General features: G+C 36.2%; 1 protein-coding gene across 6 annotated transcripts in view; it reads left to right on the top strand.

Annotated features, from left to right (window-relative positions):
- Cad86C (Cadherin 86C) overlaps positions 1-18,689 on the top strand; it is a 37,225-nt gene extending 18,536 nt beyond the window's left edge. The window contains exons 8-22 of one of the 6 annotated variants that reach the window (XM_076397572.1): positions 929-1,084; positions 1,138-1,346; positions 3,025-3,202; positions 6,550-6,664; positions 6,717-7,346; positions 12,896-13,224; positions 13,278-13,458; positions 13,514-13,627; positions 16,785-16,931; positions 16,984-17,135; positions 17,194-17,379; positions 17,436-17,589; positions 17,644-17,796; positions 17,847-18,293; positions 18,351-18,689. In XM_076397572.1, the coding sequence (XP_076253687.1) occupies positions 929-1,084; positions 1,138-1,346; positions 3,025-3,202; positions 6,550-6,664; positions 6,717-7,346; positions 12,896-13,224; positions 13,278-13,458; positions 13,514-13,627; positions 16,785-16,931; positions 16,984-17,135; positions 17,194-17,379; positions 17,436-17,589; positions 17,644-17,796; positions 17,847-18,293; positions 18,351-18,513 (3,314 nt within the window). In that variant the 3' untranslated portion in view covers positions 18,514-18,689. Of the gene's footprint in view, positions 1-928; positions 1,085-1,137; positions 1,347-3,024; positions 3,203-6,549; positions 6,665-6,716; positions 7,347-12,895; positions 13,225-13,277; positions 13,459-13,513; positions 13,628-16,784; positions 16,932-16,983; positions 17,136-17,190; positions 17,380-17,435; positions 17,590-17,643; positions 17,797-17,846; positions 18,294-18,339 lie in introns of all 6 variants that reach the window. The other 5 variants (XM_076397570.1, XM_076397569.1, XM_076397573.1 and 2 more) reach the window with 5 other exon arrangements.
- Positions 18,690-23,614: the final 4,925 nt, after the last annotated feature.

The following is a 23,614-nucleotide window of genomic DNA, read 5'->3' as shown; positions in this document are numbered from 1 at the left end:
ATTGTCATCGTTTTTCAATTAAGTTTATCCTAGGGGAATGTCTAACTTCACACACTGTATTGACCAGATCTTAGTCCTTTCAGCAATGTTATGTTTTGAATATATGAAAAAACGAATCTACGTTTTTTCAGTTAAATTGTTTTAACCGTCCGGTCAATGACCGGGCACCCGGGTATCCATTTCAATCCGTAGGTAAAATATATTAACTTCTCCTTAAAAATTTTTTATGGCCGTAAAGTTGAAGTAATTTGACCCCCATTTTTCGTCAAATTTTTTAACAATCAATTAATTAATAAAAGTTAATAACTATCAAACTTGATACCCCGCCCGTTCAATATCCAAGTACCCGGGTACCCACTAAGATAGATATAAAAGATAATCGTCGTTCATACGATTTTTTAACAATCATTTTATTATTCTCATAATACAGAATATATGATGCAAGGCAGGCAATATCGATAATATTGTAAAAAAATGCTAGAGGCCACCTTTGAGTTGATCTTTTTGTAGTATATCTACCAAGTATTTTATCCATCGTGTCTACTCCAGCTTTAGACCAGTTATAAAACTCAATAATTTAGGGTTTTTTCTTTGCACTGTCACTAATTTTAGCTTCATGATGCATTCATGATAGCATAATTACTACCTTGTTTTTTTTGGCACATAACTACATAGGGTAACTCTTTCGTGAAAGCCAAACGCAGTGTCTTAACTGTCAGACCATTACAACAAATATTAATATTTAAATGATGATAAATCATCTTGGTTTTAGGAAAAATATGGATACCTTAAAGACTAATATTCCATCAAAAATGTATAAACAAAAAATGGACAATAAAACCATTAATTATACTACAACAATATGTTACACAATTGGGGTCGGAGATTGAGTTATTGTCAAGACATATAATAATATATTTTCCTTTAGGCGAACTGACTCTATCTCAAACAATTGCTCAAGTTCTCTCGCACTCCAACCAAGGACAACCGATCCTGCTAAATGTAACTGCTGAGGAAGTCAGATCAAATCCTCAAGAAGGCCCAGCTCAGTCAACCACCGTTCAGCTAGCTCTGATACCACCAGGTAATCAAACTTTTTTTTTCGATTTATTTTCTTTTCTATTTGTCATCCACCAGGTGTCACTAGCGGATCACCAACGTTCGGAGCTATCGAATACCATGCTCTTCTGGACGAGAATTCTGCCGTTGGAACCGAGCTGGACCTGACTCAAGCTGAGATCACCACAGAGCCCGGTGATGTAGTCACTCTGGAGCTACAGAAGAACAACGGGACTTTCGATATATCGCCAAGCGTTGTGGAAGGATTTTCCAGATTTCGAATAACGGTAAGCTAATACATATTTTATAGGTCAGTTGAAAAGTCCCCGGCCTACCACAGTAAAACAAACTTTTTGACAATTTTTTTTTATTCAACATAATTATCTTCAAGGGTGATACATTGATTATAGCGATCCTCCAACTTTACGATACCATTTTTATAGTACAATTTGTCCTTTGCTTCAAAATAGGCCTCAGTTTCGGCGATCACCTCTTCATTCGACGAAAATTTCTTCCCAGCGAACGTTGTTTTGAGATCTGAGAACAGGAAATAGTCGCTAGTGGCCAGATCTGGAGAATATGGCGGATGGATGTATTTTTGAATGAATGCATTGTCCTGGTGAAGCAGCACTATCTTTTTCTTCAAATGCGGCCGTTTTTCGGCGTTTTCGTTCTTCAAACGGTCCAATAACGCTATGTAATAGTCGCTGTTGATGATCCTTCCTTTTTTAAGGTAGTCTATGAGAATTATTCGATGCGCATTCCAAAATACAGACGTCATAACCTTGGCAGCCGACTATTGCGTTTTCCTACGCTTTGGAGGGACTCCATCGTATGCAGTCCACCCGGATGACCGTCGATTGGACTTCAGAGTGAAATGATGGAGCCATGTTTCATCCATTGTCACATATGGACGCAAGAACTCGGGTTTGTTACGCTTGATCGTCTTCGAACACTGCTCCGAATCATCAATTCGTCGTTGTTTCTGGTCAAAAGTGAGCTCGCGCGGCACCCAATTTGCACAGAGCTTTCTCATACCCAAATATTCATGAATGATATGATGTACACGTTCAGTTGATATCTCTAGAGTGTCTGCTATTTCATTCTCGATTTTTTAAAGGTTTTCGTCGGTAACAATTTATTTTGGCCGTCCACTGCGTTCGTCGTCTTCGGTGCTCATTTGACAACGTCTAAACTTGGTTGATTTTGGAACCTGGGGCATCAAGCCAAGTTTTTGCTTCAACTATATATATTTTTCCCTTCAAAAACAATATTTTATCAAGACGCGAAATTTCTTTTTATCCATTTTTTTCACAATAACAAAAGTTGCTTCACTCAAAATGATATAATTCACAAACTAATGATCCAACAGCTGTCGAATTTATACACGCATCTTTTGAGGGTTAGGGCTAACTAAAAAACATATGGATTTAATTCTAGTAGCGCCATCTATATGTCTGGCCAGGGACTTTTCAATTGACCTGTTATTATAATTATAAGGACTGTGAATTAATTGTGAAGGATCATTTTTCAAAATATTGTCTATTGTTCGGAATAGGAGTGATCTTTTTATGATTAAATTATTTCCTTTAGCGACGAGTAAAATTTCAATAACTCTTTTAAGGAATATACTATGTTGAATCTTACTACCTCGAAAACTAAATATTTTCAAAAAAATAGAATATGTTGTGAATTCACCAGGTCAACATCTTTGTGTATTTATTCAAAATCAACATACTATTATTCATTAAATCAGTTGATGAGTTTGGTTGATGATGTTTTAAGTAAAATAATTCCACAAAGCATAGGTATTATATACCAATAACTATTCAAAATATTCTTACTTATTGCTCATTTAACAATCCAAATATATGCACCATATCACATTTCGAAAAAAAAAAACTGGAAAAACTAATCACACATTTTATGTTGCTAAAAGAGATACTTTGTAACATAACCTTACAGGTACATGACAACCGACTTTTGGACTATGAAGCCCGACACTACGTAGAATGCTTTATCGTTGCAAAGGAAATTGGAAAAGGGAATTACACAGCACGAGCCAAACTCACTGTAGTCCTCAACGATGTCAACGACAATCCACCCAAATTTGTCAAAACAGAATTCCGTGGAACTGTACAAGGTATACATCAGTTCTTTTTGCTGTAGACTAATTAGATATATTAAACATACCAAAGAAAATTGAAATAATTGATTTGCCTCTAGTGAAGTTCTCTGGATTTTTTAGATATACAAATTATTGTGTTCATTTTCTTTCATGTTTATTTTTGGTCGAGTTAATTACAGACAATAGAAATTGATAGACAAGCGACTGCACTTTATAAAAAGCAATTTGCTCACTACTCCAGGAAATAATGTTGATTATTAGACATCGTAATTAAAATCTAACCCTTATTTTAGTAATGGTTTTTTTCACGTTATTTCGATTAAGTTATTTTTTTAACAATGTATTTATATCTGATTTCACCATCTGGATTTCCTACGAACATTATCATTTCTTTCCCACAAGTCAGCTTATTTCTCTTCTTTATTCGTTACTTCGTTATATCGAGTTAAGGACCTATACTATCTAGAATCTTGTACATTTTTCTTGGTAGCTTATATACGAGGGTGGTTCAAATATGATGGAGACAAACGCTGTAGATGGCGCATGTATGTTTCAAAGATCGTGGCTTGAGTATGTGTTCGCTGGGTCCCTTACACGTCTACATCCACGAACACCTTCAATATCACAAAATATCGGTGCGATGGGTTCCTAAACTGTTAAACTTCGAGCAAAAGTTTACGCGGTTGAAAGTTTGTCGCCGCTTGCTGACGCGATACGAAGCAGAGGGGGCGGTTTTTTAAAGCGTTTCACTACAGACGAGACATAGGTACACTATTACACTTGCGCAAGCAAGATGTCGTCTAAAGAGTGGAGTAAGAAGGAGGAAAGGGCGCCAGTCAAAGCGAAGACAACCAGGTCCGCAGGTAAGGTTCTGAGAACGGTGTTCTGGGACTAGCGGGGCGTGCTGTACGTCAATTTCCTGCGCATCCAACGTACCATTAATGCTGCACACTACCCTAACGTTCTCAAAATACACGTGAAACCCATTTACCGCTCGAAACGGAGAAGCATCTAGCAGAAGAGAAGCATAACGCGCGTCCCACTCTCGATACAATATCGGAATTAGGGTAGACAGTTCGGATTTATCACCCTGCGACTACCATATGTTTGGACCACTGAAAGAAGCCCTCGGAGGTCAAAGATTCAACACTGACGACGAGGCAGAGGAGTATCAAAAAACTTCCGGAAAAATGGACGAAATGCGTAACTGGTGAGGGGAAGTACCTAGAAAAACTGTACATTTTTGTAAATTTTTTCAATAGTAAATAAATGTGTCAGAGTATTTGTCTTGATCATATTTAAACCACCATCGTATAAATAGTTTATAATTCAAGAATAGGAACATATTTTGCAAAATATACTTAACTACTACGTTACATCCTATCAATAGTTTTTGCCGATACAACTTAATTTTGCTTCCTTAAAATGGTAGCTTAGGGGAAAAATTAATTTCGATTTTTCCTAATAAATGATATTAAAGTCATATATGTCCAGTAATACAAAACATCAACAATGGGTGACAGAATTTTTTGTGCTCCTGATAAAAAGCTACATTTCTTAACAATATAGAAGGAAATTAAAACAAAATTTTGATCGATAATATTGGGTCTAGGCAAAAGTTCGTAGCGTTTCTCGTGATGGATAGCCTCAATTGCAGTTCACTCACAAATCACACGAGACTAGTAGGACGTTCGTTGAAAAGGTGACATTTCGATCGTTACTTTAATTATACTAGGTACGTCGGTAATTCGTTTCCGGTTTGTTTTTCGCTAAAGTATTTGTATAGTTAAAATATATCCTTGATTCTATACATTTTGCTCAGCTTTCTGCAATTTATGGATGTCAATCCAAAAGCACAGTTTCTCCTTTGAGCTGAACCATTCATCGAGACAATTTTTAATTTCGAAATCGGCGAAGTGCTGCTCTGCGTGATGCTCTGTCGGATGGAGCCAGGTCTGGAGAGTACGGCGAGGTCGATAAAACTTGCTGTTCAAGTAATTTTAGCCTTTTTTTAATAGGTTTTGATGTATGAGAGGACGTGGTGTCAGGCTGCAAAGTCACCTTATCATAATTTTGATCATATTGTGAACGTTTTTTAATCGATACACATTCCAAATTGATTATTGGTTGTCAGTAGCGATTGGTATTAACTATTTCTCTTATTTTCAGTAGATTATAATCCTACTGGTCATTCGATTTATCTGGCACTCATCTGCCTATCTTTTCGGATCTCTCCCATGGTTTGCAATTGTAGTTCCCCAATCGCCAAATGTTTTTAGGATTCTGTTGGATCTTTATCCAGTAACTCTATAATTCCGCACCTCCTTCGGCCTATAAGAACTTTTTCTGTCTTAAACGTTGAAATCACCAGATTTGGATTGTCGAAACCACGTTTCACATGTTCTTATAGTTGGAGCATGTTCATCGTAAGTCTTTACTACCAAGCGGTGACCTCCAGTTTTCAGTTTTAGTTTCAGTTTTATCATGATAATGTCCATTCACACACTTTCTTGATAACTGCGAAAGTATGACTGAAAAGGGTAATTATTATGTATTCACCGTATAGTCCAGATATATAGTCCTTCAAATAAAATAGCCAATACAAGTCATAGATTACTGATTACTCTGAGTGGATTTTTTCTCCTCATTTTACCCTAGTTGAAAAGAGTAGAATGATATCTGGGGCGTCGGAACATCTAACTTAATCAGTCTATAAAATTGGATTTGTGTTGCCACTGGTCGACCCTGTTGTCAGGTCTACAAAATTCTTCAAAGCTTCAAATTTAAAAGGTTATAAACCAGTAAACCAAACGATAAGGTCGATGTGGCAACTTTGCGACGTCATAAATATTGATGACGTCCATTAAATGTTTCATTCGATACACTGTAGCACACTCCGTCTATTACTTGCAAAATTCTCAAAAATAATAGAGTCAATTTTGACTCCTGATGCCAAAATGTTTCTTTAATAATTGAATTTATCTTATCATTAATATCAATGGGAAATATCATGTTAAACAAGAAGCAGAGCAGATCAGATTTAAAATCAAGTAATTGTACTGGTTAGTCGGAAGAAAGCAAATTTAGACCTATAGGGTGCAAATATGGGGTTGTACTAAAATATCCAACTAATTAGTAATCCAACGCTGTCAAAATAAAGTTCTACGATTAATTGCCAATGCTTATCGCTACTTAACCAACGACGAACTGCATGGCAACCTCGAAAAAATTAATCTATAATATTAAATAAGGTTCCTAAATCACACCAACGTGGAAGCAGTACATCGAATAAATTAATTGTAACTAATTAAAAAAAATGTTGATATAAAGATCGATATTAACCATTTATTTTACATTTTCAGAACACGCAGTCGTGGGAACCACTGTTCTGGTCGTGGAAGCCACCGATATAGACAGAGAACCAGGTAGTAAAGTCCGTTACATCAAACTGACGGGCGACGGCAGTGAACTGTTCAAGTAACTGTTATATAAGGCGATCAAAACGCCCATAAAATCGGTTAATTTTCAGCTTGGACCCTGAAACAGGATTGGTAACAGTCGCCAATTCCGAGATGTTAGACGCGGAACTTTTTCCCACCATATCTTTGATCGTGGAGGCCGCAGATGAAAACGGCGAAGGTCTGAGAGCCACGTCGAAAATTCTCATCACCTTGTTGGATATCAACGACAATCCGCCTCAGTTCGAGAAAGATATCTACGAGTTCATCCTGAATACCGATCGAACCACCTTCACCACCCAGGCCTTTTTAAAGGCCTTCGACGCGGATATCTCACCTCCCAACAACGTAGTGCATTATCAGCTGGTTACTCCCAACGACAACATCTTCCTCAATGACAAGACTGGTGAGATTCTGGTGAAGAAATCCTGGGAGAGCGATAATTTGGTCACTCTGAAGGCACAGGCTTATGATGAAGGCGTGCCCAGGCTGTACAGCGAGTGCGAGCTGAGGATCTATCCGCCCGAATCGAAATCGAGGAAGATGTTGTTCATCATGCCCGGGAGGTATCCGGAGAAGACCGATGCGGAGAGGACTCTGAGCGCGGTGACCGGTGGAAGAGTCGTAGTGGATGAGATCAAGCCATACACGGGGTTCGAACCAGGTGCCACGTATGTTACTCGAGATCAGAACGGTGAAAAGTAAGTCTCTTTGTATATTGTATGTTAAAAATCTGTAATATATTACGTTTGGACTTTCAAACTCCATGTACATGTCTAAGACAAGGCGGAAGTTTCAACCCTCTTTGTAACGATAATGGATGAAATAATAATTAAATCTCGCAGTAGAAATCGGTCGGAGCTTTTGTAAGATTATCTAATAATAACCACTAATCTGACTGGTCAGAACACACACACAAAAGATCTTAAACAACTGAAATATGATATGAAATGATAACGAACAAAAGCAAAACGAATGTCATGGGAGAGCTAGAAGCAACAAATATACAAATTGATGTTGTAAAAATGGAACAAATAAATGTAATAAAATAAATCTTTTCGGATCTCTCCCATGGTTTGCAATTGTGGTTCCCCAATCGCCAAATGTTTTTAGGTTTCTGTTGGATCTTCATCCAGTAACTCTATAATTCCGTACCTCCAAACGTTTCGGCCTATAAGGACTTTTTCTGTCTTAAACGTTGAAATCACCAGATTTGGATTGTCGAAACCACGTTTCACATGTTCTTATAGTTGGAGCATGTTCATCGTAAGTCTTTACTACCAAGCGATGACCTCCAGTTTTCAGTTTTAGTTTCAGTTTTATCATGATAATGTCCCTTCACACACTTTCTTGATAACTGCGAAAGTATGATTGAAAAGGGTAATTATTATGTATTCACCGTATAGTCCAGATATATAGTCCTTCAAATAAAATAGCCAATACACGTCATAGATTACTGATTACTCTGAGCGGATTTTTTCTTCTCATTTTACCCTAGTTGAAAAGAGAAGAATAATATCTGGGGCGTCGGTACATCTAACTTAATCAGTCTATAAAATTGGATTTGTGTTGCCACTGGTCGACCCTGTTGTCAGGTCTACAAAATTCTTCAAAGCTTCAAATTCAAAAGGTTATAAACCGGTAAACCAAACGTCAAGGTTGATGTGGCAACTTTGCGACGTCATAAATATTGATGACGTCCATTAAATGTTTCATTCGATACACTGTAGCACACTCCGACTATTACTTGCAAAATTCTCAAAAATAATAGAGTCAATTTTGACTCCTGACTCCTCTTTGTAACGATAATGGATGAAATAATAATTAAATCTCGTAGTAGAAATCGGTCGGAGCTTTTGTAAGATTATCTAATAATAACCACTAATCTGACTGGTCAGAACACACACACAAAAGATCTTAAACAACTGAAATATGATACGAAATGGTGATGAACAAAAGCAAAACGAATGTCATGGAAGAGCTAGAAGCAACAAATATCCAAATTAATGTTGTAAAAATGGAACAAATAAATGTGTTTAAGTATCTGGGTATAGAAACCCAATAGGAGATAGAAAAAGATGTCTTATTTTAAAGTCTATCCTAACTTATTCTAAAAGTTATTCTAACTTATTCTAGAGATTATTAAATCTCACTCAATGTGTCTATTAATCAGTTCGTTTGGCAATTTGGGTTTGAGCTTACGCACTTCACTATCATCGCGCACATTTAATGGTTTGGCGAGTACATTGGCATGCACTAATAGTTTTTCAGAGTACTTCGCACTAACACTTGAATCACACTCCTTATGGGTTCTATGGGGATATCGCGCTGAATCAGTTTATTGGACACGTAATATGGGGCATCGACAATGACTCGCAACACTTTATTCTGAAACCTCTGGAGGATATCTATATTAGATTTGCTAGTAGTCCCCACAGTTCAATACCATAGGTCCAAATGGCCCTAAGTATTGACTTATACAGCAAAACCTTGTTATCTAATGATAATTTAGATTTACGCAATATCAGCCAGTACATTTGATTTAGTTTAACCCCAAGCTGTTTGCGTTTTGTCACTATATGTTTTTTTCATATCAAACGTCGACCGAAATGCATTCCCAGATCTTTAACGTTGTCTGCTTGCGGAAGTTCGTGATTATTCAATTTTACTGAGGGACAGGTTCTTCTAACATACAAAGGGTGAATGTCACGTGGGTAGATTTTGTCTCATTTGCTTTTATACGCCACGTTTTCAACCACAATTCGACTTTGTTAAGATGAAGTTGGACGTTTCTTGTGGCTGATAGTGGCTCCTCGTGTGATGATAAAACCGCTGTAGGGTCAGCATATGTTGCAACAGTAGGGTTTCTTGGGGTCAGTAGGTCAGCTGTATACAATAGATATAACAATGAGACAAGAACACTGCCCCGCGGAACACTCGAATATATGGAGTGTAGGTCAGTGTATTCGTCACCCTGTTTGACAATAAGATATCTGTCTGTGAGGTACGATTTCAGCAGTTGAAAGTGCATATGGGGCAAAAGCTTTTTCAATTTAACATGCAGTTCTTGTGGAAGGCCTGAGAAATATCGAAATATCATACATGCAGCGGAGCAATATTTTTTTTCTTTAAGTTTTAGATAATTGGGTTGACTAATCTATGTATTTGTTCTATTGTTCCTTGTTTATTACGGAAGCCAAATTGATGGTCTGGAAGAATAATTTTCTCCTCTACGATTATTTTGAGTCTCTTGATGTATAATTTTTCGAATAGTTTAGAGATCATAGGTAACACGCTTATAGGACGATAAGTGGATAAGAAAAAGATGTTAGAATTAGAAAAAATCAAATTGTCCTTCACTATAAATAGCAAAATATTCATGAAAATGGAATATCAAGCAAAACTAAAATGAAAAAAAGCAAAGTGTACAAAGTAGTTTACAGATTAACCCTAACATTCGGTTGCGAGATGTTGGCATTATCAAAAAAAGATATAAGTAAGATACAAGCATTAGAAACGAAATATACCAGAATATTCAGGGCTAACAAATATGACCAGCATGGGAAGTAAAGATAAAAAAGGCCCCAATATTGAAGCAGTGAAAAAGTACACAAGACAGAAATGCATTTGAAATTTTCTTTTTTTATTTAATTATTACATTGTTACTAGTCGTTTCCGACAAACCTACAATTTGTCTTTATGATAACTTAAATCTAGGTATATAACTAGGAGGACCCATCGTCCCAATCTCAATCTCTGGTGAAATAATGTTTATACATGTCACTGCTGTATTTTTTATTATATGCACCTCACTACACAACACTACACAAGATCAGATGGTTTAATTCTTTTGAGTCTGTGTCCTGGTTTGGTGGTATCCAAAAGTTGCAATAATTCAATATTCTCATGAGAATGGAGTCTTTCCTCATACCCTCTTGCAATTATCTTGATTTCTTGACTGACTATGAGTATCAGAAGGTCTCGATGTAGGTAGTCAGTCCTGTAGTATCTGGGTATGCCCACAATACGTCTCAGGACTTTGTTCTGAAAAATTTGTATTTTGTTTGTGTTAACTCTTTGTAGAATATCCCCATAAGTGAACTCCGTATGTTCATATAGGTTTCAGTATTTACTTATATAATAGTAATTTATTATGTACTGATAATTGTGATTTTCTGCCAATTAGCCAATATATTTTCCTGTATTTCAATTCCAGTTCTTTTCTTTTCTTCTTTATATGTTCCTTCCAGCAAAGTTTTACATCAAGATTCATTCCGAGATATTTAGCGTTGTTGCTACATAGAATGATAGTATTATTTAATGTTATTAACTGCACATACATAGATTTATTTTCTTTAATTTTTATTTTCCAAGCTTGTGTCCAATTATTTATATGTCACTTGTTTTAATGTTCGTGTGGCTTCTTCAGTATTGTCTCCGACAGCTATAATCACAATATCATCAGCAAATGTAGCCATCGTAATATTCTCCATTTGTGGTATATCAAAAGTGTAAAGTAGATAAAGCATTGGCGCCAGTAAACTTCCTTGTGGTGCACCTGCTTTAGCTTCTTTTATTGTAGAGTAAGCTTCTTCTTGTTTAACTCTAAATATTCTGGCTGTAATGTACGATTTTAGTAGTTCGGTGTTTTATTTTGGTAACATTCTATATAAACAAGGCCTTCAGGCCAAACCTTATCGAAGGCTTGTGCTACATCTAAGAATATAGCTGAGCATACTTTTTTATTTTCGTAAGCCTTTTCAGAACATCTGTTATTCTGTAGACCTGGTCAATTGTTGAATGCTTATTAATAAACCCAACCCAAATTTTATTCTTTTCAAAACCACAGATATTAGTGGCAGCGGTGATATAGGTCTATAGGCTTATATTTCGTTTGGTGAGCATTTTAAATAATATGAAAAGTTACGCATGCAAGTCTAATTGTTGTAACAAAGTTTCTAGTCCTCTTATATTCTTTTATCGGAGACCGATATCATTAGGTATGAAAGCAAAACCAAGGTTATAAAACCTCATCCGTGGTCACCATATTTAGTCATGTTTGGCTTCGAATTTTTCTCAAGATTCCTACCATGTCGAGTGTTTTCTACAGTACAGAAAAGCTTTATTCGTTATATTTGCCTTCAAATCATCTGTATCTGCATCAAATGCAGTATTCACAATCCTCAATAAATTATTCGTGATTGAGGAATGACCGTAAAAATTTTCTCTAATTGCCTGACAGTGTCTCTTTAAATGTTAAATCAGATAAATAAGCCGGTTTGTTGGCGAAGTGGTAAAGGCGATGGGACGGTCCTCCTGCTGTTGCGATAGCCGCAGGTTCGAATCCTTCTGGGGTATGGTCGTAAATTTATTTTTGTGATTGTTTAAAATTTGTGAATATTCTAGGCAAGAGTGTAAAATCCGACAAGGAAAATGATCCCAGTCACGCCTGGTTACTGGCTGGGTAAGACCGGATGTCTTCTGGGATGATTTCTAAAGTTGGTCACTCGCCAGTCGGTAGGCTTAATGCTGAGGACCGTGGTTCGGAGCCCACGTTAAACTTTAGGCCCAGTTCAGATAAACCCATAGTTGGTAAAAGGGGACTTTTAAAGATATATAAAAAAATCAGATAAATATGTTATGATTACAACAGTTAATTTTCAACTTATGCCTAAAATAATACACTAAAAATAAAAATATGTCTAAACTAAAATCGTATAGTCTTTTTGAATGATTTCTAACATTCATAAAACTGCTTTTTTGACATACTATTTTGCAGCCTTTTTTAACACTTGTTTTATTTGAATAACTGTAATGGAATATCTATTATTTGCTGTCCATCAATTATTTTCCAGTGCTTCCACAGGTGCTAGATGTAATGGTACTTTTTAATTTTTTCAATCGATCTTCTTCCAGCGAAATAAACCTTCCTGATCTTAGAAAAAATGATAACAATTTAGCAACCAGGATTTATTTATTTATTTTCCAATAATTTATCTGATCCTGAATCATTTTGCTGAAAATTATTCTGTACCAAAAATACCAAAGCCCTTGAACTTTCACATAATAAAATAGGCAAGTTAGAATTTAAACAAAATAAATTTGATGCTCTGATAAGAGAGGGAAGAGGGGCTCAACAGATTTATTAGATGGTTCATAACGTAATTTTTATACTATTTTTTAGAGACAATAAATTTTAGTAAAATTAATACTAAAACGTTAAAATAACGTCGTTTGTTTGTTTTAACAGAAGTGTGGTGGTTGCTACCGTGCATTACACCAAAGACTCTGTCGTTGATGTAAACAGAATCCAACAAATCCTCGATGACCAGCAGCAACGCCAGCAAAACGTGCCTCAAAACCAACGGGACGTCATACGAGAAAAAGAAACCAGCACCACCATCAAGCAAGGTTCCAGTGGCGATCTTCTTTGGCTGGTCATCTTGTTGATCATCCTCGCCATTATAGCAGCCATCATTCTCATCCTTTGTTGCGTTTGTAGTCCATGTCCGCTCTATATCCCACCGAAACGACGGAAAGTCACCAGTGCTGATTTAGTCGAAAAACTAGTGGTGCAAGGTAGTCAATAATACTTTTTCTAGCTGATGTTTTGAACTATTTAACGTGTTGAGGTCACGGACAAGGAAGGGAAAGCAAATCGGTTCAGGTAGCGGAGTGGTTTGGCAGGAAGGAGGCTTGGAGCGCGGATAAAGAACCGGTTGCCGTCATGATCGATCCTGAGGCCGAATCGTTGAGAAGGCACGAGATGGAGAGGGGATCCGATCGAGGCCTGGACCGACGAAATACTTTCAGGCAATTTTAATGCTTATTTAATAAACCTTCTTGAAATAACGAATTTAAATCGCAGGCATCAACAGTTGCATCAGAGTCAAAGTATGCAGCAGCTAAATCAACATGATAACATCAGGGATCAGCTGTATATACGCGAGGGGAATGCTGACATTTTAAGATTGATCACCAGGTAGGATATAAGTATATAACACGTTCACTGTCGTTCTGGGATCAAATATTTACCCTAGAAGCAGACTACGTTTTTTCTGATAAAAACAATAAAATATCCCTAGTAATATTTTCAACGTGTCCAACTTAGATTTTAATATTTTCTTGACGATTTTTTTTTGTTACGCGCCAGAGCGTAATCGGCACTGAGGTCAAATTTTATTGCCGATGGTAGCATAACAAGCGAACGCGTGGCGAATTAACAGGTCAATTGAAAAGACCCCGGCCAGACACATACATGGCGCTGGAATTAAATCTATATGTTTTTAGGTAGCCCTTACCCTCAAAAGATGCGTGTATAAATTTGACAGCTGTCGGATCATTAGTTTGTCAATTACAGCATTTTGAGTGAAGCAACTTTTGTTATTCTGAAAAAAATGGATAAAAAGGAATTTCGCGTTTTCGTAAAATATTGCTTTTTGAAGGGAAAAATACAATTAACGCAAAAACTTGGTTTGATGCCCAGTTTCCGGACACTGCCCCAGGAAAACCAACCATCAAGGATTGGTTTGCTAAGTTTAGAAGTGGTGAAATGAGTACCGAAGACGGTGAATGTAGTAGATGCCCAAAAGAGATTATTACCGACGAAAATATTTAAAAAATCCACAAAATGATTTTGAATGACCGTAAATTGATTGAAATAGCAGACACTCTAAAGATATCAACTGAACGTGTACATCATATCATTCATGAATATTTAATAGTGTATTTTGGGATACACATGGAATAATTTACATTGACTACCTTGAAAAAGGAAGGACCATCAACAGCGACTATTACATAGCGTTATTGGACCATTTGAAGGACGAAATCGCCGAAAAAAAAGGCCGCATTTGAAAAAAAGATAGTGCTGCTTCCCCAAGACAATGCGCCGTGTCACAAGTCAGTGAAAACGATGGCAAAATCTATGAATTGGGTTTCGAATTGCTCCCTCATCCATCGTATTCTCCAGATCTGACCCCCGGCGACTATTTCCTGTTCTCAATTCTCAAAAGAATGCTCACTAGGAAGAAATTTTCGTCGAATGAAGAGCTAATCGCCGAAACTAAGGCCTATTTTGAAGCAAAAGACAAATAGTACTACAAAAAATGGTATCGAAAAGTTGGAGGATCGCTATAATCAGTGTATCACCCTTGAAGGGTATTATGTTGAATAAAAAAACTAATTTTGCCAAAAAAATGTGTTTTACTATGGTAAGCCGGGGACTTTTCAATTGACCTGTTAAAATGGAGAGAATAGGAACATAGATTGTTGATCAGAAAATATAATTTAATATACCATAACAACATTATGTATATATATAATGGGAATGAATCAACTACTAAAATAAGATAAAAAAAATATTCGGCAGTAAAACGAGAAAAAAATAACTAAATAAATGTTACTACAAACAAATAAAATATGTATTCAAGTAAATTGAGAAGTCAAATAGAAATAAATCAACGACCATAAGCTAATAAAAATTTTCACTGAAACTCACAAAATAAATAAAAACCCTATTCGGATAAATCGTAAGAGGTTATTCATGACTCATTTTTGCGTAGTTTAAACAGTAGCCGGGATATCCAGGACATGCAGTGCATTCACATATATTGTATTTTCTTTTTTTAAAATACAATTTTTACATTGCTTTCTCATTACGTTTCCTGCTTTCTTCTCCTCTCGTATGTTCATAACATATTCGCTGATAACCTCTCTGGAAGTGACGGTTTGGGCGGAGCCTTTAGTAACCTTTTTATGACAGACATACGAAAGTCGTAAATTGGAATACGATTGCCTGAATAATTATTGTAAAGTTAGGGCACGTTTCATATCTATTTTTCCACTTATAGGACGAGAGGGTCCTCTATCGATATTTTTCCCGGCATATGCAAAAAGGAAAATTTGAAACCACGCACGTAAATGACTCAACTATTGTCTTCAGATAATGCCGATACAACTGTACGGACACACTGCTAATACTGAACTAAATACAAGACTTTGAAAGATCACTGCACGTATAACGCGCTGGAGCGTAATTGGCAGCGAACGTGTTAATTTAGCCACCATGATGAAGTTACAGTGATATAATCTGGAGGTCTTAGGAATTGTTATTGGAGAAGTCGTCATGGAAATTTACAGTACTGAGTTATAATCAGTGCTCAGCATGGGCTATGTTCATTGCACTGTTGTGCGTCTGCTGTGAATTAGCTGGTTCTGTAAATAATTTATTGCTGCCTGTAATGTTATGAATTATAATATTTCACTTTTTCCATACTTTTCTTGCAAGCATTTTCCTTGATGGGTAAAATTTGACACTGCCTACCAATTTCTTAATCACTTCCCTTGTTGCCTTTAAAGACACTATCTTTTTATCGCTCGACCAATGCGCGCAAAAACGGCAGTATCATCAAATAGGACACAATTTTTATGTTGGGAATAAGTATTCCCCCGCAATGTTTTTGAAGCGAAACGCTTTATCCCAGTAGCGTTCACAATCAATGATATCTTCAAGAAATTCAAACGCACGTTGATCACAATCCAGCATAGCATGAACTGGCCGCTGGTTATCTATTCCTTTATGCTGTCAAGAAAAACGATTCACGATTTATGAAGCACTGAAAATTCAGCAGCACTGAGCCAGTGATTTAGCTTGTCGTTGTTGAGCTTCTAATGGATTTACAGCGGATATAAAGAAAATAAAGTATCGCTGAGATCAAATCGTTTTTTAATGTCTGACGTCAATATAATCTAAAATTTATGGAATATTCTGAATTTTTTGGAATTCTGAGTGAGAATTTTCGTCTTTTTTCAAATTTTTCATACTTTGTCCAACTTTTAATCCAATGTATAGTTCGTCTAAACCTAGAAACTGTGTTGATTTGCTGAAGTCAGCATTTAAAATATTTCCATAGGGCTCTCAATGTTCTATTTTATCAAAAAATTCCCGCATTTTTATGACAATCCCTAATCAGTTTCCCCGCACATAAGGAAATTCCCTACAATTTGGCAACGCTGCCTGATATATATGTGATAAATATTTCTGGTTTTCGCTTACACTTTACCAACAGATATATTTTTTAGTAATACATGACCCACCTTATATTTTATACCATATTGCATGAATATATAATGCTTAGAGCTGGAGCAGGACCTGGACCTGGCGGTGAACCCAGGCGTAACAGTGCCACTTTCCTAGACCAGCACCAACAGCACTACCTAGTGGACAGTGGTAAGGACATCCTCCTGCGAAGATTCATCGATCAGCAACAAGCTGAAGCCTCCAAGTAAATCATCAGAGTAAACAACATACAGCCTTTACCACTGGAACATTTTCAGAGCTCAAGTATCATTACCCAATGCCGTCAACAAACTCCAAACAGAGCAGGAATTTCTGGAGGCATCACTGAGACAACAGAACGCCCTCCTGCGACAACTGATCTTGGAGAGGGAGCGCGATCTCCGCTTGGAGACCCAGTCCCTTCCAGCGGGTATTTTTTCCAAATTAAACATCAGTTATTCTGTTGATGTATACGATTTTCAAAGCAGGCACCCAAACGGATAAAGACAGGAGCACGCAGACGGAGCCCCAATACCTGCGTCCTCCCAGGCGGAGGGTGCAGTCCGACCTGGAGCTCAGCGACGGATCGGACGAGGAAATCGCCATCATCAAAGCCAGGGCGAAACGACGTAACCGAATCATGAGGCCTAGGAAAATCCGAACTCCTATACAAGGTTGTCGTAGAAGAAAAATTATTATTTCCAATCTGTAATTATGTTACTAATTACAGAGGAGAGTGAGGTGGAATTGTCGGAGAAATATGAAACTTCGTACAAGCAGCAGAGCACGGAGGCAACTGAGAGTAAGAAACCGGAGATAAGGCAAACAAAAACAAGCCAGCTGAGACAGAAACGGGCCAGCAGTGAATCGAAATCGTCATCCACGTAAGTCTGATGTAGTTTATGTAAAATTTCGTCTAAAATCTTGAACCCACCCAGTAGATCCGGACTGAGACGTGACGTGCTACGAGAAATATCCGCTTCCTTAAACCACAGCGAGGAGGAAGGTTATTTCGATAAGTACAAAACCTCCCCCGAGGAGTTTTACTCCGACGAAACCATCGATGATGCCAGTCCTCGTTCGGAATTGATGTAAACAAACAGCCACAGCCTAGAGATCTTGATTAAACCCTTATTTTCAGATATTCCCGGTCCGAAACCTCATCCCAAACGCGTCCCCGTCGTTCAGAATCCGAACGAGGAGGCTCGAACCTGAGGAGGTCCAAACCGGTACACCGCTCGGAAATCGACCTCCGCTCGATATCAGCCACCAGCAAGGACACCGTCGAGCAGAAACCAGGCCTGAAGAAGAGCCAGAGTCAAGTGGAATTGAGCAAGACGGCCAAGAGAGGCAAGAAGAGTACCTCCAGGTACATGGAGTGGTACAACAAGAACAAGAGCGCGTCTCAAGGCCCGGCCAAAACGGAGAGACGGAAATCCGAAGTGTCGGTGGAAGGAGTGGAAAAGAGCAAGCAACCCGTTGTCGAATCCAGACTCTTCAAGGACACGGTGTCAAGTTCGAACAAGAAGGTGGACCCCAACAAAAAAGCAGGGCCTGAACATCCTCTTCTGCAACATTCGGAACACAGGTGGGGTATAATCAATTTGGGACGTTACGTGATCGCTGGCACATAGAGGTTTTACAGGTTCGAAGCCCAGTACCCAAAGAAACGACCGGAGGAAGACGCGGATAGCGGTATAGCTCTGGCCAAGCCGGAGATGGCTCAGAAGAAGAGCGTCTTCACCATCGCTTACAACGACATGCACACTAGCCAACTGAGACCAGACAGCTCAATAAACACACCGTGAAACATTTTTGTTGTTGTATACGTTGCTTCAAATGCTACATTAAGTTTTTCCTTCTTCGTATCATTAAGAGAGATAATCAAGTTATATTTTACAATGGACAAAGATGGAAACAAAGTTGCAAGGTTTGAAGCAACCACTGAGATAAATCGCGTGAGATAAATAAATAATTTCTTTAACATCTATGTGTTTTTATTCAAATTTCTTGCGAATCAATCATCATCAAAAATTATATATATATATATATATATATATATATATATATATATATATATATATATATATATATATATATATATTCTTGATGATTTTTGATGATTTAAAAAACAGTTGAGATGCTCATTGTTGAGTTGCTAATTAATATAGACTTGTAAAGACATCAAGTTACTAAAGAAATCCAGAGTCGAAGCTCCAAGAGTGACACAACAAGTTGTGGAATAGAGAAAGGCAAGACCCGAACAAGAAAGCAGGAAAACTATATTTTTAGAAGTTTTATCATTAAAAAAAAAAAAAAATATATATATATATATATATATATATATATATATATATATATATATATATATATATAATTGTATAAAATTTTGCTAGTCCTTTTGGACAATTAACACATAACTTGGTGGTTTGACCTAAATGATATATAATACAAAAATTATTGTATTATTGAGTTCACCGTTATCAACATTTTATAACAATGATATTCTTTGTATTGGTCATTTCTTTAAAAAAACTTGGGTTTGAGTGATTATAAATCGAAGCTGATTATAAATTGACAACTAACGCTTCAAATATATGAAGGAGTATAAGAACGTCTTCGTTATATTTTATGAAAATCGTACAATGAAAATGAATTGCTCGAAAATTGATCATCCTTCTATATTAACCACTTGTAAAGTATTATATAAAATTGTATATAGTAGTATTGTATAAAATTTTGCTAGTCCTTTTGGGCAATTAACACATAACTTGGTGGTTTGACCTAAATGATATATAATACAAAAATTATTATATTATTGAGTTCACCGTTATCAACATTTTATAACAATGCCATTCTTTGTATTGGTCATTTCTTTAAAAAAAATTGGGTTTGAGTGATTATAAATTGAAGCTGATTATAAATTGACAACTAACGCTTCAAATATATGAAGGAGTATAAGAACGTCTTGATTATATTTTATGAAAATCGTACAATGAAAATGAATTGCTCGAAAATTGATCATCCTTCTATATTAACCACTTGTAAAGTATTATATAAAATTGTATATAGTAGTATTGTATAAAATTTTGCTAGTCCTTTTGGTCAATTAACACATAACTTGGTGGTTTGACCTAAATGATATATAATACAAAAATTATTGTATTATTGAGTTCACCGTTATCAACATTTTATAACAATGATATTCTTTGTATTGGTCATTTCTTTAAAAAAAAATTGGGTTTGAATGATTATAAATTGAAGCTGATTATAAATTGACAACTAACGCTTCAAATATATGAAGGAGTATAAGAACGTCTTGGTTATATTTTATGAAAATAGTACAATGAAAATGAATTACTCGAAAATTGATCATCCTTCTACATTAACCACTTGTAAAGGCAAATTAAAGAAGAGAAACTCAAAGACAATCAAAGAAGAATTAGAATCAGATATTATTAGCAGAAGAAGACGACCAAGTGAAAGAAGAGCAAGGAATGAAAAATAATTTCTAAACATTAGACGCAACCTCTTACGAATTCACTTCAATTAAACTTCACTTCCGAGACATTGACAAATGATCCTATAGATTCGATTTCTAACATATTAGATGTTTGCATCTACTTTAGTCATTTTAGCTCTTTAGCATTTCAAAACCGTGTGCTAACCAAACTTCTATCAATCCGAACAAACGGAAATCACAAGGTGCTATGGCTGGCGAGTACGCTAGATCTAACAAAACGGCCTATTCAAGCTGCAATTGTCAATCCTTTTCAATTTGTCCTCACAATGGGTAGTTGTTACTTGTTCAGTTCACGTCGGTAGATATCTGTAATAATATAGTACACCTTGATGAGCCATATATGCACTATATGTACAGCAAGGCCTTATGATCATAAATGTGTGAGTGTTGTCGATGTAGATGGCTCTCGTGGGCTAACCAATTACTACTTAAATTTGAAATTGTTATAGTAGATCCATTTCTCATCGCCAGTCACCATACATCAAAGATATCTTCTCTTTTATGCCTGGCAAGCAATGAAACCGCAATGTTAGGAGGATTTGAAATACTATTTTCAGTTAAAACCTGTGGTAGTGTATAGTGTGTATGATATTTTACCTCCTTCTGGATCTTTCCTAAGTTTTCATCCAAAAAGTCTGGCAATTCATAGACTGCGAACTTTGTTGGTTTTCCAGCCCGTTCTTTGTCATTGATATCAAATTCACCATTTCAATTCACCATTTTTAAATTGTGAAAACCAAAAGCGATAACTGGTTCGTAGCAACAAAAGTAATGAATGTCGAAAGAGAAAACTATTTTATGTAGAGAAATGTCAAAACCATCGATACCAAAACAGTTAAGTTATTGTATAACAATTGTTTGCATTGATACATCAGCAATATAGTCTATTCAAAGTTATTTTGTACATACGTCATCTAAATTTGTTACGTCAAAACGTCGCAATGTTGCCGCATCAACTCTGAGTTTTATTTCAGTTGGGCTTTGATATATAACAAAATTCTAATGTAAATAAAATAATTGAACAAAAATGTTATGAAATATAGTTTATTTTAACATTATAGTACATCTGAAAACTACAGTTAATTATACAGCCACAATAGTTTATAGATTAAAGTTATAACCTCTTATCACTATTGCTTTCAAGAATTCTGCGTACGTCTTACAACCAGACGACTTTTAACGCTCAAACGTTTACATGTTCGAGCTAATTAGACAGACAGAAAAATATTGTCTGATTCTGAAACGAATTTACAAATTGCGGTAGGCAGTACATTAAACATCTTGATGACGTATGTACCAAAAAACTTTGAATAAACTATATGTATCACGGCTAAATTTAAACATGTTTCTCCTTACACCAATGGATTCTGGATTACCACTTGAAATGGTTAACCCAAGAAAACCTCACCATGTTAAAGAAAATTCATCAAATGGTGTTGGGATATCGCAAATAGAATATACAAAAATGTGAATATGCGAAATCTTACTCAGATTATGTGTCCAGAGTGTCGAAAATTATCCAGAGGTTGTAAAAGTAACAAAGTAAAAAAAATGGTATATAAATTAACTTCGAGGCCCAATACTCAATGGATGACGGGCAAACTTTAGGTGGCTAGAAAAGGAGCATCCTCCATCAATATTTTAGCTGCTTCACAGACCGTAAAATTTTTTGGTTCTTATATACATTGCCTCAAATTTTATTCCTTTGTATTCCGTTCGTATGATAAACAAAGATAGCGAAATATATTTACAATGAACAGAAGTGAAGATAAAATTGCAGAGTTTGAATCAACAGCTGAGATAATTCGCGTGATATAAATAAATAATTTCTGTAAAAGTGGCGTGTTTTTATTGTGAATTTAGCGCACCAGTATCAAATGTCAGGTCTAGTTCAACGCCTCCGTTATAGCATCTTGTTCCTTATCTTGTTGATGCTTTAGAGAACAATTGAGATGTATTGGTTAATTAATTATTTACAGAACTATGAAAATAGGGTCATCAGATGAAATAACAACTATTATATAATATATGTGGTCCTAACGAGCAGTCATCTAAAGAACAACGATTATTCTTTGATATATCGGAAATGTTATCCAGTCACTAAAGAATACCTGTGAAAATATCTTAATTTTTTTAATTAGTTAAATCCGTGAATTATAATGAAAACGGGGCAAATGAGGAACAGGATTTATTATATAGATGGAGAGAAAAGCAGATGCAACGTCGTCAAGATGTAATCAAGGATTAGCTGTGAAGACAGAAATTGAGAAATGATGAAATGGCATTCATGCAACACAGCATGGGTAAAGAAGTAATAATAAAAACGCCAGAAAATTGGATGAATATGTCTAATTGAAATGGAAAATAACAAAAATAAACAACAACTGTTAAAACGTATCAAACCATTTATAGAAATACCAGTTTTCCAGTTTAGATTTCGAAATTACCACTCGACAATCGACTAAGTGCACAGGGTAAGAGTGGTTGTTGAAAAGGAATATGGAGAAAAGAAATACTGCCATATGCCATGCAGTATTCCTGGACGCCTCACAAACTATGAAATTTGGGTTTAATGTACAAAATTAGCAAATTGGTACAGCGGAATTACTGTCTACTGATGGAATCATATCTTTTCGAAAGAAAATTTAGAGTCTCACATGAAGGGGCGTTTCAACACTTAAACCTATTTTGGCTGGTGGACCACAGGTCTATACTGCTGATATCCCAACAATAAAAGAAGTAGTACTTGGAATATTTGCCGACGACACAATTATTATGGCAAAAGATGTATCTCTAAGACTGTAGAAAAAGTACCAGTAGCGGTCAGCAAGATCTACAACACCTAGTTATATCACTTGACGAATCCCCGAATCCTCAAGCAGAATCAGCCAAATACCTCGGAATATATGTCGATGATAGGTTAAACTGGAAACATCTACTGTAACATGTAATTAATCAAAAAAAAATCGAAAAAAATATCATAGTTCAACTCGTGTAAATGATGAAGAAGCAAGACCTGAAGATGGCAGATGAGATTCTGTCGAAACGTTGTCAAGACATTGAAGGAACCTTATTAATGTAAATAGAAAATACCCCTCGTATGAACCGACACTAATGATGGCGTCAGAAGGATTGTGGGTCAGTTGATTTGCTGTGAATGGTGGCGAAAATGACCAAAAAACCAAATAGAAGTAAGTGAGAGTGTGTTGCGAATTCGCGTTTCCTATCGCCGTCCTATTTCGTTGCTGCTTCGACATGCATCGTTCTATTTCACTCGATCGTATCGATTGTTCGTACAATATAACTAAAAAGTATTAACGTGACAGTCGTTTTCTATTATCGAACAAACATATTTGCAACAACATGCCTGTATCTGATCAATTTCA

This window comes from Rhynchophorus ferrugineus, unplaced genomic scaffold (genome assembly GCF_030347505.1).
Source record: "Rhynchophorus ferrugineus isolate W39M unplaced genomic scaffold, kcgeb_rfMv2 rfM1, whole genome shotgun sequence".
Classification (NCBI taxonomy): domain Eukaryota; kingdom Metazoa; phylum Arthropoda; class Insecta; order Coleoptera; family Curculionidae; genus Rhynchophorus; species Rhynchophorus ferrugineus.
The sequence above is the reverse complement of the archived record's forward strand: the minus strand, read 5'-3'. Positions and strand labels throughout refer to the sequence as shown.